A 14,975-nucleotide genomic window follows, 5' to 3' on the forward strand; every position below is an offset into this window, starting at 1 on the left:
GCATCTTATGAACCTCCGTCACAACAGCTCAATGCTCCTGCTTCTTGAAATCAAAGTGGGTAATTGACATGATGTTCATATCTGTAATAGTAAAATTTATGAAAGATAACTTGGTGACACTTTATGCTACAGTGACTACTAATGTACTCTGTATTTCCATTACACTAAAAATAACCTCATGACAGAATTATCTGTCTGAAATATTTCTCTCTTACACCAATTTACCAGCACAGCACCAGACTGACTTGCTATCTATCATGTTTGGATGAAGCCAACCGATTTAGCTTGGGATTTTACCAAACATTTTAAATCCCCATTTAAGAGAGAGATCACTAAATTATCACTCTTCTTTCTCTCCAGGACCCCTTTTTCTGGAGAGAACTTCTCTCCACTCTCCAGGACGCCTGTGCCATGTGCTTCAGTGTTTGAGTTTGGGAGGCTAACACAGTCGCTTTGCTAATAAGTTACCCCAACCTCCAATTACTACACTCAGTATTGTCTAGGTCCTGGCAGATGGGAGTACTAAGGACAGAAAAAGGCCCTCAAATGCTTCTCCCAAAATTTGCCTCTTTCATTCAATCACTGCTAGAGCAACAAAACACCTGGGTGACATAGTCCACACCTGTGTTATATTTCGTCAGGGTTCACTTTTAATCTGACGTTTGCCACACCATTTCATATTTCAGACCATTTCACCACTTTTCAGATGTCCTCTGCTGAAATGATAATGGTAAGGAAACACATTGTCAAAAAAGAAAGCATTTCAATTAAGTGTACAGGGTTTTATCTGGAATGAAAATCAACAGTTAAGGCAATAGGTGGAGGAATCTGCCAAGGACAGAGGTGGTCCTTTCATGCTTGGTGGACCAGGGATTCCAGATCTGGGCTGCTCAATCTCATTGGCAAAAACAGATAAAAGTAAAACATCCAATGGCCGACAAGTTTTTTCACAACTTTAATGAAAAGAAAAAAAAAAGAAAAAAAAAGGCTTCATCAGCAGTAATTCAACATTTAACAAATAAAATGCATTTTGACATTTTTTTTTTTTGTGTAACATAAAAAAACAACATGGACCATTGAAACAAACAAAATAAAAAAGCATGCCCAGCAGAGAGAGAACTGAGCCGAGACACTGCGAGCAACGCATTCTCAAGACTGTGAAAGTGCCAGCAGAGAACAAGAAAATAACGCAAAGAGCAGAGCAAGGAGAGGTGAGCAGCAATCTACCCATCCCGTTGTTACTCATTTCTTCTCAGTTTCTCACAAGGTCAATGCAATTTTTCCTGATTGGGACACCACGTGAGATGTCCACCTGGGTGCAGAAAGAACACAAGTGAATGCTGCACCAAAGCCTTTGCTGCAATCTAAGAGACGTGCACTAGCTCAGCGCAAGTATAACAAGACAAAATGGAGAGATGCCACGTATCTGTCCACCTCTTATGGTTTCACAACACTGGACGCACAGCAATACATGAGCAATACAGACCAAAACCAGAGGAGGCTTCTTTTGTTGCGTCGGGTTGTTCCCCAGCAGGAAGCTTCTCCAGGGACTACACATTATTGGCAAGAAAAACATTCAAACAATCTGTTTCGCAGACAAATGCAAAGTCCACTCAGGTGGTGAAGTATCCAGTGTCATTCTATGCTACGATTACAAAAAGAATGCACTATTTGTGTTTTTGTTGTTTTTTTTTTATTGTTTCCAAAAAAATAAAAATAACCAGAAAGAAATTCTTGCATAGCTAATGATCATCTAAGGCTTCTAGAAATAACAACACTCTGAATGGCTGATGACCAGAATGAACCACAGGAAAGGAAACAAAATGGAATTCCATAGGAAAAAAGTAGAAATGGAGTGGAAAGGAAGGAAGCTAAGCTTATCAGACATCAGAAAAGGAGGATCTAACCTATCCCATTGTTTATATAACTGTACATAGACCAGTAAAATCAAGGAAAAGACAGGATGGAGAGACTTCAAATGTCAACAAACAGAAATGTATACATTCAAAACTCCTGGCTGTGATCAGCAGGCACCCCTCAATGGGGCACACATCTGAATAAGTGGCACATTACAGAGCTGCAAGAGTGCAACACTCCTTAAAGCACACAGCTCATTAATACATGGGGGAAGGCCAGCGGTCGCTCTTCATGCAAGGAACTTCCTTCAATCAAATTGTTCTGTCACTGAATCCAAGATACCCCTAATCCTCCCCCCGGATACTAATATTTAGCCTTCAGCTCATTTAGGAATGTTACACTGAAACATTACAGCACAAACATGTTTTCCTCTTTACTGGCAGAGCCCAAAAGTATTCTAAGCTAGCAGAAATACAGTAACATGTCTGACATCCTGCTCGCAGAAACAAATTTACTTTAGGACCCACCTTTCTTTTAGTATGTCCAACTTGAAAACAAAGAGCCTGCTGTGCTTGGCCATTTCATGACTTAGACTTGACCCCTGCCCCAACCCACTACGCACAAATATACAAACACATGAGAATACATGTGAAATTTACAAACACGCGTATAAATATATATTTATATATTTTATAAATATACATAAACGCATATACTGTAAAATTACTATGTATACATAAAAACTACGTATGCACATGTGTATGCGTGCACATACATACACACATGCTGCACAAAAATAATTTATGTGCATACAAATGACCTCTGAAACAATAAATGGTGCATATACATTCATAAATGTGTAAAACTGTGTATATGCACTTTCATTTATCTGTGTCCTCACAGGTGGCGCAGTAAGGAGACTGTGGAAGATTGTGGGTTCGCTTCCCGGTTCCTCCCTGTGTGGATAGTGCTTTGAGTACTGAGAAAAGCACTATATTAATGTAATGAATTATTATTATTATTATACTGTTTGAACTCATGTACCCTATATACATGTAATTCATATTTTCTGTTCAGGGCAAATCAAGTGCCACATGATTCCATTATAACCTGAACATTTATATACTGTATGTGTGTATAATGGGTAGAGCCAAAAATCAGAACAAATCTGATATCTATAATATTATGATCAGACTAAAAATTCACACAAGATATGGGAGAAAGGTACTTGAACTCTTCTCTCCTGATACCCTGCTATGTGCTTCAGTCAAGCAAAGATCCTGTAGATGGATGACACCTTTCTGGGCACTGAATTTTGAACTCCACTACCAATATACTAGGCTTCTACCAGCTGTTAAAAGATTTATGTTAACAAAACAAATTCATAGAAGTGGCTTACTGCTTTGCTGTGGTGACTTCACCCTTCTTTCTGGAATCAGCATTTTGAACTTCTCAAGGATTGGACAGGTTTGCTTCAGTTTAGGACACAGCAGCCTGCCTGTAGTTTGATTGTGTAGCAGGCAGGCAGGCCTCATTTACTCAACTCTAACGCTTGTCTACTGTTTTCTTGTAAATGATGAAGCAAGGCTTTGAGAAAGACCTATTTCAAATATAGTTGATTATAAAATTATAATTTTTTGTGCAAAATCATTGCAACTGTGAAAATAAAGAAAATGTGTAACAAGTACCTACCCATAACGGTCAACTTCAATTTCACAGCACGCGTCTATGCGTTTTTAAGCATTATGTTCCCCAAAGCCCTCTAAAACCTGCTTGTTCTTTTCCTCATTCTGGGAGGCATGCAGCCTGGAGTTAACTTTGGTCACCTTACTAACACATTGACAAATAAAAAATGTACAGTCATAAAAAGATGAATATGGAACTAGAGATAAAAAGAATGACTAAAATAGATAGATTACAAAAAACATACATACTTAGAAATAACAACAGTGCTTTGCTTCCTTGTCCTCACACCCCAAACACTGATGTGAATCAAGCCTGCTCCTAAAGACAAAGCAGATATGCTCATTGATAGGGGGTAAAATCATGTTTTTGTCCCCCATGTGGACAAGTTGGGGATAACGTATACAAAACGGCTTCCCTACTTGACCTTGCAATCCAAAATCAAATGCAGGGCAAGTGTTACGTGACGATGCATGTTACAATGAGCATTTTGCTACAGTTGGCAAGACTGATCAAGGCATTGGTTATCTCAAGAGTGGGCCAAAACCTGCCGCTGCTATACCGTGTTTCCCCCTTTCCCTCCCCCCATATTAAAGGCTGAAATAAAATACATTCTTGAGTCTAGAAGAAGCTTTCAGTCTGACCCATCCATTCTGTACCTAAAACACCTGGGTAACACTTCCCTCTTCATAATTTCTCCTTACACCCACTAACAACCAATCAGAAAAAACGCCTAATGGAACATACTTTTTATTTCTGAAAACTAATCTTGATGTCAAAGTATAAATTAACTAGTGAAATCATCACTGTCACCCAAACCACCCCCAAACATCTGCTGAAGGGGATGGATGTAACCAAGAGAACCTACTCATCATTCCCCTACTGCCACCTGGTCATTCAGTCCAAGATGGGCTAATGTAAAAGATGAATATGGAAGCCCAAAACAAAATTCAAAGTGTCCATAGTACATTTTACCTCTTTTTCTTCCTTTTTTTAATGTCAGCATAAGGATTTGAACTTGACCATCATCAGGGCCTCAAAATTCTTTGATATATTTACCCAGCAATGGTCATTTGGTCTTTCTGATCCCACAATAGACATCAGAATTAAATGAATCAGCCTCTAGTTAGCACTGATTCACCTGAAGTTGCCCTGATTCCTTATGCTGGGGTGGTGGAAAGGCGCTTTGTGCGGTCTGAAGAGATTCTCCCTTCAAACTCTAGCACAAGTTTTAGTCCTTCACTGACCAGTCACCTCAATAACATCATCATCTGAACTGCTTCCACTACTCTCAGAAAGAACCTGAGCTTCACGCTGCATCAAGGTGGCTCCAAGTAGACCTGGATCTGAAAAGCCTGGGAGAAACCCTGACCCAGCAGGCCCTGGGGTAGCAGGCAGGCCTCCTGGGAGAAGGTGATTGCCTGGAAATGGTGCATACATCCTTGGCTCTGGCAAGAGTGACTGTCCGTAGGGAAGAGGAAAGCCAGGGAGAATGCCAGCAATGCCTGGGTTGAGTATGAAAGGTGACAAGGAGGCTGAGGTAGCAGCAGAGGAAGAGGCAGAGGAGGAGCTAGGAATACTTGCTCCCCCCATGTTAAATGGGTCAGTTACTGGGAACATCAGCCGAGGGTCTCCTAACTGACTATGGGGTTGGAAGAAAGGAGAGCCTGCACCCATGAACATTGGGTGCCCCATCTGGGCCAACAGAGGATTGAGACCCATAGGAGGAAAACTGTAAGCCCCAGTGAAAGGGTACCCAGGCAGTGGGACCGAAGTTCTGGCATTCAGCTGCTTCTTCCTTTGTTGTTCCTCTGATGAAGGACTGGATGGCTTGCGTTTGTTGACCCTCAAGTTTAAAGATGTTAAGGCTGCCATACTGCTTCCACCTCCTGTGCTGCTGCTGCTGCAGTCCCCTTGCTGGCTGGAAGCAGGCCCTGGGTTCAAGCCATGGATTTCGAGTAGCTGTTCAGCTGAGACTCCCTGCAAGCTGGTCGCATCTCCCATGGACGATACAGATGATTCTGGTTTGCTAACGGTCTCCCTTGCTGCTGCAGCTGCTGCATACTTCTGCAATTCACTGATAATCTCTGGGCTGTCTGGAGACAATGGCCGGGCTAGTCCATCAGGAGTTAACCTCTTCCTAGCATCATCCAGCAAACCTGGACCATTACTCCCATTACTGGCAGGTTCCAGGGAAGATCTTTGAGAACCTGAGGGTGAATGGCCAGAAGAAAACATTATTATAAGGAGAGGTACAGAGAAACATCACATCATAATGTCTATTTCTTAAATATTACAACAAGCTACTTGATTATGTTGCCCTTCTCACCTAAAGCAGCAATGCTGCTCTCCTCTCCAGGTCTTGACTTTCCAGCTGCACGGATTGCAAAAATCCTTCCATCACTGGTCCTGATATATGTACCTGTGGAAAGAAATAAATACTTAGCCGGGCAAGAACAGTCAATCCACCAATCCCTGCTGATCTACTTCAGGATTACAAGGAGTTGGTGTGTAAACCAACAGCAATATGAGAAAATGTGGCAAACAATCCCAGATAGGATGCTAGTAGAAATAATGTGAAATATACTTATTTGCTATCGGCATTAAATCTTGATAAGAACTCTATACTCTTGAATTTGACCAAAAGAGCCAATCATCATAGGTAATTATTACAAGTTGACAGGAGCTCCTTACTCTTGAACATGCTTCATACAGTTGCGCATGAGAAAAACATTCCCAACTTAGAACAATTCTTGCTTTTCATAGTGACTGACCTTGTGCAGTGCTATAGTATTGTTATTAACTTTTTTTAAATTTTCATTGTTATGGCTTTATTGTAATACCATTACCAGACAAAGTTCTAACAGTGAATTGTGGTTTACTTTATTACATACAGCACTGATGTTTTCGGACCACAACTGTATATTTTAAGCATTGTAAAAAAAAAAAATCAGAAAAGATATTGTGAACTATATACAGTGCCCACTCCCTCTATGTTCTAACAGTGAGGGACACATTTACTGAGCCAAAGAAGTGTTTAAACTGACCAAGGCATGCCTTTGCTCCTGGCTTGTTTTGTATCCAGGACTTGAAGTGGACTGGTAAGCATTATGCTGGCAATTCTCTGTTTCTTGTTTGCGAACTGGTGCATGGCCACACACTGCACTCTGACCTTGCGTTCTCTGAAGTACCTAAATATAAACTCTCTTGAAAATCCAAAAGGCACTCCACCATATTCCTTGAACCCAAAGTTGAATTTTTTTGTACTTTACGCTGCATCGTGAGGAGTAAGAAGAGGCCGAAAGAATATACAGTACGGCTTAAACCCAAAGATGTCACCTCCTTTTCTACTTCTCTACCTTTTTTTTTCCTTCTTCTTCTGGTGAATCTACACCTGCATCCACAGCCACATCACCGGGCACTTACTAACCATGTCGTCTTTGAACTCTGCTAAACTTTTGTCCTTCCAATATACTTTGCATGCAGTAGCAAGCCCCATTTCTGTGTGTAATTTCTTTTCAGTGTTTATTTGGGGGGAAAAAAAGGAAATGGTTTGTTACCATAGCCTTCTCAATTCAACATTATTGACAAATAAAACACTGTTCAGATAATTTTATCATTTCTATGATGCCACCAAATTTTAACCAAATCAGTAAAAGCAACTTTTAGTTAGCACCTTTTGCTAACTTTTTCTACTGTAGGGTTTGCTTTTATCTCTAAATACTGAAATATCAAAATTTCATTTCTTAATAGATACACTCACCACAAAATCTCCCAGAAATTTGGAATGTAGGTTAGCCTTGGCCCATAGGTGCTCGCTAAGAAACGGTTTTAAAAATTTCGTGGTCCGTGCGTGAAATTTCTTACAGCTTTTTAGACCCGTTTGGATGTTTGTCCGCTTTTCACAAGAGAACTACTTAACAGATTCAGATCAGGTTTTTTTCTATAATATGCTTGAACATTCCATTGATTTTGCGACTGTCCCATCGCGCTATGTATCATAGTTTGCTTGCGGTACCGATTTATTAGTGCAAATCCAAGACAGACTCATCGGGGGGCAGAGCCCTCCTCACTCTCGTGTCTGCCTTGGGGCGTAACCTTAACTCCACTTAGTTAGCAAATGAGAGAACTCTGGTTGATTTTTGCAACTTCTCTCAATGCGCTAAGAATCATAGTTTGCTTGCAGGATCGATATATTTGTGCTAATCTGATACAGAGGCTGCAGGCCGAGGGAGGGGAAAGAGTGATGTTAGGAGTAGAGAGCTGGGTGGGTCCCTCTTCACTGTACTGTTTCACCAATATGCAGGTGAAGCCGCGGGGGATAGCTGGTACAGTGATCCCTCGCTATATCGCGCTTCGCCTTTCGCGGCTTCACTCCATCGCGGATTTTATATGTAAGCATATTTAAATATATATCGCGGATTTTTCGCTGGTTCGCGGATTTCTGCGGACAATGGGTCTTTTAATTTCTGGTACATGCTTCCTCAGTTGGTTTGCCCAGTTGATTTCATACAAGGGACGCTATTGGCAGATGGCTGAGAAGCTACCCAGCTTACTTTCTCTCTCTCTCTCTCTTGCGCTGACTTTCTCTGATCCTGACGTAGGGGGTGTGAGCAGGGGGGCTGTTCGCACACCTAGACGATACGGACGCTCGTCTAAAAATGCTGAAAGATTATCTTCACGTTGCTACCTTCTGTGTGCAGCTGCTTCCTGAAGCGCCATGCTGCACGGTGCTTCGCATACTTAAAAGCTCAAAGGGCACGTATTGATTTTTCAGTTTGTTTTTCTCTGTCTCTCTCTCTCTCTGCTCCTGACGGAGGGGGTGTGAGCTGCCGCCTTCAACAGCTTTGTACCGGCGGTGCTTCGCATACTTAAAAACAAACAGCCCTATTGATTTGTTTGCTTTCCTCTCTGTTTCCTTTGAAGAGGAAGATATGTTTGCATTCTTTTAATTGTGAGACAGAACTGTCATCTCTGTCTTGTCATGGAGCACAGTTTAAACTTTTGAAAAAGAGACAAATGTTTGTTTGCAGTGTTTGAATAACATTCCTGTCTCTCTACAACCTCCTGTGTTTCTGCGCAAATCTGTGACCCAAGCATGACAATATAAAAATAACCATATAAACATATGGTTTCTACTTCACGGATTTTCCTATTTCGCGGGTGGCTCTGGAACACAACCCCCGCGATGGAGGAGGGATTACTGTATTTTATATTTTTATATATATACAGTGGTGTGAAAAACTATTTGCCCCCCTTCCTGATTTCTTATTTTTTTGCATGTTTGTCACGCAAAATGTTTCTGATCATCAAACACATTTAACCATTAGTCAAATATAACACAAGTAAACACAAAATGCAGTTTGTAAATGGTGGTTTTTATTATTTAGGGAGAAAAAAATATCCAAACCTACATGGCCCTGTGTGAAAAAGTAATTGCCCCCTGAACCTAATAACTGGTTGGGCCACCCTTAGCAGCAACAACTGCAATCAAGCGTTTGCGATAACTTGCAATGAGTCTTTTACAGCACTCTGGAGGAATTTTGGCCCACTCATCTTTGCAAAATTGTTGTAATTCAGCTTTATTTGAGGGTTTTCTAGCATGAACCGCCTTTTTAAGGTCATGCCATAGCATCTCAATTGGATTCAGGTCAGGACTTTGACTAGGCCACTCCAAAGTCTTCATTTTGTTTTTCTTCAGCCATTCAGAGGTGGATTTGCTGGTGTGTTTTGGGTCATTGTCCTGTTGCAGCACCCAAGATCGCTTCAGCTTGAGTTGACGAACAGATGGCCGGACATTCTCCTTCAGGATTTTTTGGTAGACAGTAGAATTCATGGTTCCATCTATCACAGAAAGCCTTCCAGGTCCTGAAGCAGCAAAACAACCCCAGACCATCACACTACCACCACCATATTTTACTGTTGGTATGATGTTCTTTTTCTGAAATGCTGTGTTCCTTTTACGCCAGATGTAACGGGACATTTGCCTTCCAAAAAGTTCAACTTTTGACTCATCAGTCCACAAGGTATTTTCCCAAAAGTCTTGGCAATCATTGAGATGTTTCTTAGCAAAATTGAGACGAGCCCTAATGTTCTTTTTGCTTAACAGTGGTTTGCGTCTTGGAAATCTGCCATGCAGGCCGTTTTTGCCCAGTCTCTTTCTTATGGTGGAGTCGTGAACACTGACCTTAATTGAGGCAAGTGAGGCCTGCAGTTCTTTAGACGTTGTCCTGGGGTCTTTTGTGACCTCTCGGATGAGTCGTCTCTGCGCTCTTGGGGTAATTTTGGTCGGCCGGCCACTCCTGGGAAGGTTCACCACTGTTCCATGTTTTTGCCATTTGTGGATAATGGCTCTCACTGTGGTTCGCTGGAGTCCCAAAGCTTTAGAAATGGCTTTATAACCTTTACCAGACTGATAGATCTCAATTACTTCTGTTCTCATTTGTTCCTGAATTTCTTTGGATCTTGGCATGATGTCTAGCTTTTGAGGTGCTTTTGGTCTACTTCTGTGTGTCAGGCAGCTCCTATTTAAGTGATTTCTTGATTGAAACAGGTGTGGCAGTAATCAGGCCTGGGGGTGGCTACGGAAATTGAACTCAGGTGTGATACACCACAGTTAGGTTATTTTTTAACAAGGGGGCAATTACTTTTTCACACAGGGCCATGTAGGTTTGGATTTTTTTTCTCCCTAAATAATAAAAACCATCATTTAAAAACTGCATTTTGTGTTTACTTGTGTTATATTTGACTAATGGTTAAATGTGTTTGATGATCAGAAACATTTTGTGTGACAAACATGCAAAAGAATAAGAAATCAGGAAGGGGGCAAATAGTTTTTCACACCACTGTATATATATATATATATATATATATATATATATATATATATATATATATATATATATATATATATATATATATAAATATAAAAGAAAATCCTGCGACGAGACGTGATCTTGGAGACAGAGAGACATTTCAGAGAGGCAGAGACACTTTCACTTCCCGCGACACAGTCAAGGCACATCATACTGACATACATTGGAAGCATGTTCCTATGAGACGGTGACTTGTCAAACAAGATCACAGTCATGTAACCTCTCAGTTGTAGCCCCGCCCTACTTACAACCATTTTCATACAAGACCACGGTCATCTAAAAAGCGAAGAAGAGCAGCTCAAAAACAATTGATAAGTTGAAGATGACACGACCACGACTAAAAAAGACCCAAAAGCGCTGGACAGAAAAGAATGCACAAAAAAGGTATAATTAGCTCGGATTACTCGGTGAAATAACGGAACAACAAACACTGATCGAATATATGGACATACAGTATTTGATATGTCGGAAGTATGATAGATATTGTAAGGATTTAAAGTTTAAGTCAGAGACTTATAGATCGGCGAATTCGTGGTGCAATCAGGGAAAAGCAGTGTTTCTTCCCAAAGAAGAGGCATTTCCGAGAGAACAAAAAGATTTGTTGTTTGGTGAACGGGAAATCCACAAACACTACAGGCAAAATATATGTGTCTACAATAATCTTTTCGGGTTAGCATCATTCAATGCACAAAACGTTGATTTATACAATAATGGACCATACGCTATGAGAATCTGTGGTCCCGCAAAAATTAAAGCTGCGACAAGTTTAATTTCGATTTGGTCAGGTGTATATTTATAATCACGGAGAAGCACTTCAACATAAAATTGAAAGAGTTAAACGATCCAACGTACTAGAAATTCTACAGCCAATAATGGATACAAATCGATACGTCCAAAAGTATCGCACTTTACACGGCATTTATCTAGAGAACACAGACAAAGAAATTGTCTTGGAATTCTATCTGAATCTGAAAGATTACAGTCGCATTTATAATAAACCCACATGTGATGAATTGTCAGCAATAATAATTTGGAAAGACAGAGATATCAAAGAAAGAGAGAGTAGATATTCATGTACAGTGATCCCTCGCTATATCGCGCTTCGCCTTTCGCGGCTTCACTCCATCGCGGATTTTATATGTAAGCATATTTAAATATATATCGCGGATTTTTTGCTGGTTCGCGGATTTCTGAGGACAATGGGTCTTTTAATTTCTGGTACATGCTTCCTTAGTTGGTTTGCCCAGTTGATTTCATACAAGGGATGCTATTGGCAGATGGCTGAGAAGCTACCCAACTTACTTTTCTTCTCTCTCTTGCGCTGACTTTCTCTGATCCTGACGTAGGGGGTGTGAGCAGGGGGGCTGTTCGCACACCTAGACGATACGGACGCTCGTCTAAAAATGCTGAAAGATTATCTTCACGTTGCTACCTTCTGTGTGCAGCTGCTTCCTGAAGCGCCATGCTGCACGGTGCTTCGCATACTTAAAAGCTCAAAGGGCACGTATTGATTTTTCAGTTTGTTTTTCTCTGTCTCTCTCTCTCTCTGCTCCTGACGGAGGGGGTGTGAGCTGCCGCCTTCAACAGCTTTGTACCGGCGGTGCTTCGCATACTTAAAAACAAACAGCCCTATTGATTTGTTTGCTTTCCTCTCTGTTTCCTTTGAAGAGGAAGATATGTTTGCATTCTTTTAATTGTGAGACAGAACTGTCATCTCTGTCTTGTCATGGAGCACAGTTTAAACTTTTGAAAAAGAGACAAATGTTTGTTTGCAGTACTTGAATAACGTTCCTGTCTCTCTACAACCTCCTGTGTTTCTGCGCAAATCTGTGACCCAAGCATGACAATATAAAAATAACCATATAAACATATGGTTTCTACTTCGCGGATTTTCTTATTTCGCGGGTGGCTCTGGAACACAACCCCCGCGATGGAGGAGGGATTACTGTATATCCAAAGGCAAAGCAGAATTCGTCATTTCTGTCAAATACATTGCCACATTCAGATCCTTTACTCTTTCCTTTGCTTTTCCCAGATGGCAAAACAGGATGGTTGTACAATATGAAACACTAATCGTCTCTTCTTTATTAAATCAAATCAAGCTGAACTTAGATTGGAACATATGCAAGGGCTCAATGATCACGTTCAAAATTCAAATATAAATAGTTCAGACAAATTCAAAATAGGTAAAGCAGTAATATTACCTTCATCATATCATGGTAGTCCAAGAGCATTACAACAGTTGTATCATGATGCAATGGCAATATCCCAAACTATCGGTCGGCCAGATTTAATTATTACAATGACGTGCAATCCACAATAGCCAGAAATCCGCAGATTCTTGAGAACAATGTCACCGGCTACATCGGCTCTGGATATACCCACTTTCGCAAGTAGATTGTTTTATCAGAAAGTCTTATTTTTATTGAATGAACTCAAAACGGTGTTCGGGTAAATCAGAGTATACCATTTACACCATCGAATTTCAAAAATGGGGTTTGCCTTACATGCATTTATTGGTTACTTACTTTGCAAAATAAATTATTAACTGCTGATGATGTGCACCAGTCTGTCTGTGCTGAGATTCCAAACAGAGAAACCAATCCTGAATTATGGTACAAAGTCATTAAGCACATGTCTCACGGACCACATTTAAAAGATTCAGTATGTTGGAACTTAAAAGAACAAAAGTCTTTAAATAAATTTCTACGGAAGTTTTACAATAAAAAGTGAACATAATGCATATGTAACAATTCCCATGAAAACAAAATAAATAAACTGCATTTCTACTGGACCAAACGTGAGGGTTGGCGAGCAAAGTGAGCAGGGGGCCCCTAGAGTGTGTGGGTATATAATATATATATATATATATATATATATATATATATATATATATATATATATATATATATATACACATATACACACACACATACATACACACACACACACACACACACACACACACACATACATATATAGTTCAGGAATTTTCCAGTTAAGCACAGTAGTACTAGGGTGTTGTGCCGTGTTAGCCATTATGAATGTAGAGAAAAGCCAAGCAAAATGACACCTTTTATTGGCTAACTAAAAAGGTTACAACATACAAGCCTTCGAGGCAACTCAGGCCCCTTCTTCAGGCAAGATAATACTACATGCAGGCAGTGTAGTGGTAAGACATCACAATAGATTGTTGACTGAGCAGTAATATCACATTGGGCATTACTTCTGACAAAGTTGTTAAAGGATTACTCCCAAGCATACCTGATAAACAAATATTTTGATCCAACAGGGTCTACAATAGGACTTTCATTTGCCCACATATTTTGGGAAACTGGTGTCTGACCCACACCTTTCACAAATAGGGTACTGAGTATGGTAGATTTTGGATTGTCTGAGTTAAGACAAATGCGTGTTATGTACAATTCTGGCTTATGTTAAACTGCATTTTGAACATTTTATTTGAAACTAGCATCTGTTTGCTATCTGGAAATCTAACTGAAAGGTTCAGTTTCCAAAGCTAAATGAGAGTATCTACAGTTGTGTTCTTTAGAAAACACTGGTATAGTTTAGAAAATAATACCTATATCTTTATCACAGCTAGAAATATAAATTTCCCGCTTTTAAAGAAGGTAAGGAATATTGCACATATTTCTTTTATCCTTGTCTCTTAACTGGCGTGTAGTAAAAGAAATGTTTTGATGTGAGGTTTCAGCTTAAACACAGTTGTTCAAAGAATACCAATCCATAGCCATTAAATAAAACTATATACATGTCCAATACCAAGTGAATTCCACATACAGCATTAAATACTATTCATTTTAGGGATACTGAAAATATGATTTTCTTGTAAGGGCATACCTGGCAGTAATATCTTTCTGCCTTCAGACATTATCTGCACAGGTACCGTATTTTAAGTAAGGGCTAAACCCTGTATTTCAAATTTTTTGTTGGTAATCTAAAATAACTAGTGGTGTATGGAGCAAGTCAAACAGGCATATTTAGTGCAGAATGTCTTCTCTATTGCTAAGGAAATGAGTACAAGTTAATTTCTCTTAGATTCCTTCCATACTCTCATAACAATTCAAAACTCATTAGTAGAAATTAAAGTTGTGCCACAGCTATCTGTTTTAGACTTCTAAAGATTTAAAGTTTTAATCCAAAACTTCTTTGTTTTCAAAATAAACAAAGCTACAATTGCATCCACTTCTTTTAAAGAAGGATGTGTTAATAAATTATGGAATTCACTGGAAAAGATTAAAAAAAACTGCGTAAGAATAATAATTTTTCCACCTAATGTTAGATGAAGATATGACCAGTTACTAAAGACTGTGTTCAATACATTCCAACCAAACGGAAAGTTATACTTGTATTTAAATCACAATATCATTCTGTAATTACAACTCAGAAGTACGTCAGGTACTGTGAGACTGTTAAAGAGAACTGATCAAATTAATGATGACACACAGGACTATTTACTAGAAAAATGCTCTACGCAAATTAATCTTGAACCCTGTAATTTTAACAAATACTTAATGTACATACCCAAGTGAGGAGTAC

The 14,975-nt window shown here is 39.7% G+C and overlaps 1 protein-coding gene across 3 annotated transcripts in view; it reads right to left on the minus strand.

Annotated features, from left to right (window-relative positions):
* Nucleotides 1-1,021: 1,021 nt before the first annotated feature.
* The window catches only part of rad54l2 (RAD54 like 2), a 92,804-nt gene continuing 78,850 nt past the window's right edge, over nucleotides 1,022-14,975 (minus strand). For all 3 annotated transcript variants that reach the window (XM_028824545.2, XM_028824547.2, XM_051921174.1), the window contains 2 exons: nucleotides 5,870-5,962; nucleotides 1,022-5,750 (listed from right to left, as the gene is read on the minus strand). In XM_028824545.2, the coding sequence (XP_028680378.1) occupies nucleotides 4,780-5,750; nucleotides 5,870-5,962 (1,064 nt within the window). In that variant the 3' untranslated portion in view covers nucleotides 1,022-4,779. The remainder of the gene's footprint in view (nucleotides 5,751-5,869; nucleotides 5,963-14,975) is intronic.

This window comes from Erpetoichthys calabaricus, chromosome 18, assembly GCF_900747795.2.
Source record: "Erpetoichthys calabaricus chromosome 18, fErpCal1.3, whole genome shotgun sequence".
Lineage (NCBI taxonomy): Eukaryota > Metazoa > Chordata > Cladistia > Polypteriformes > Polypteridae > Erpetoichthys > Erpetoichthys calabaricus.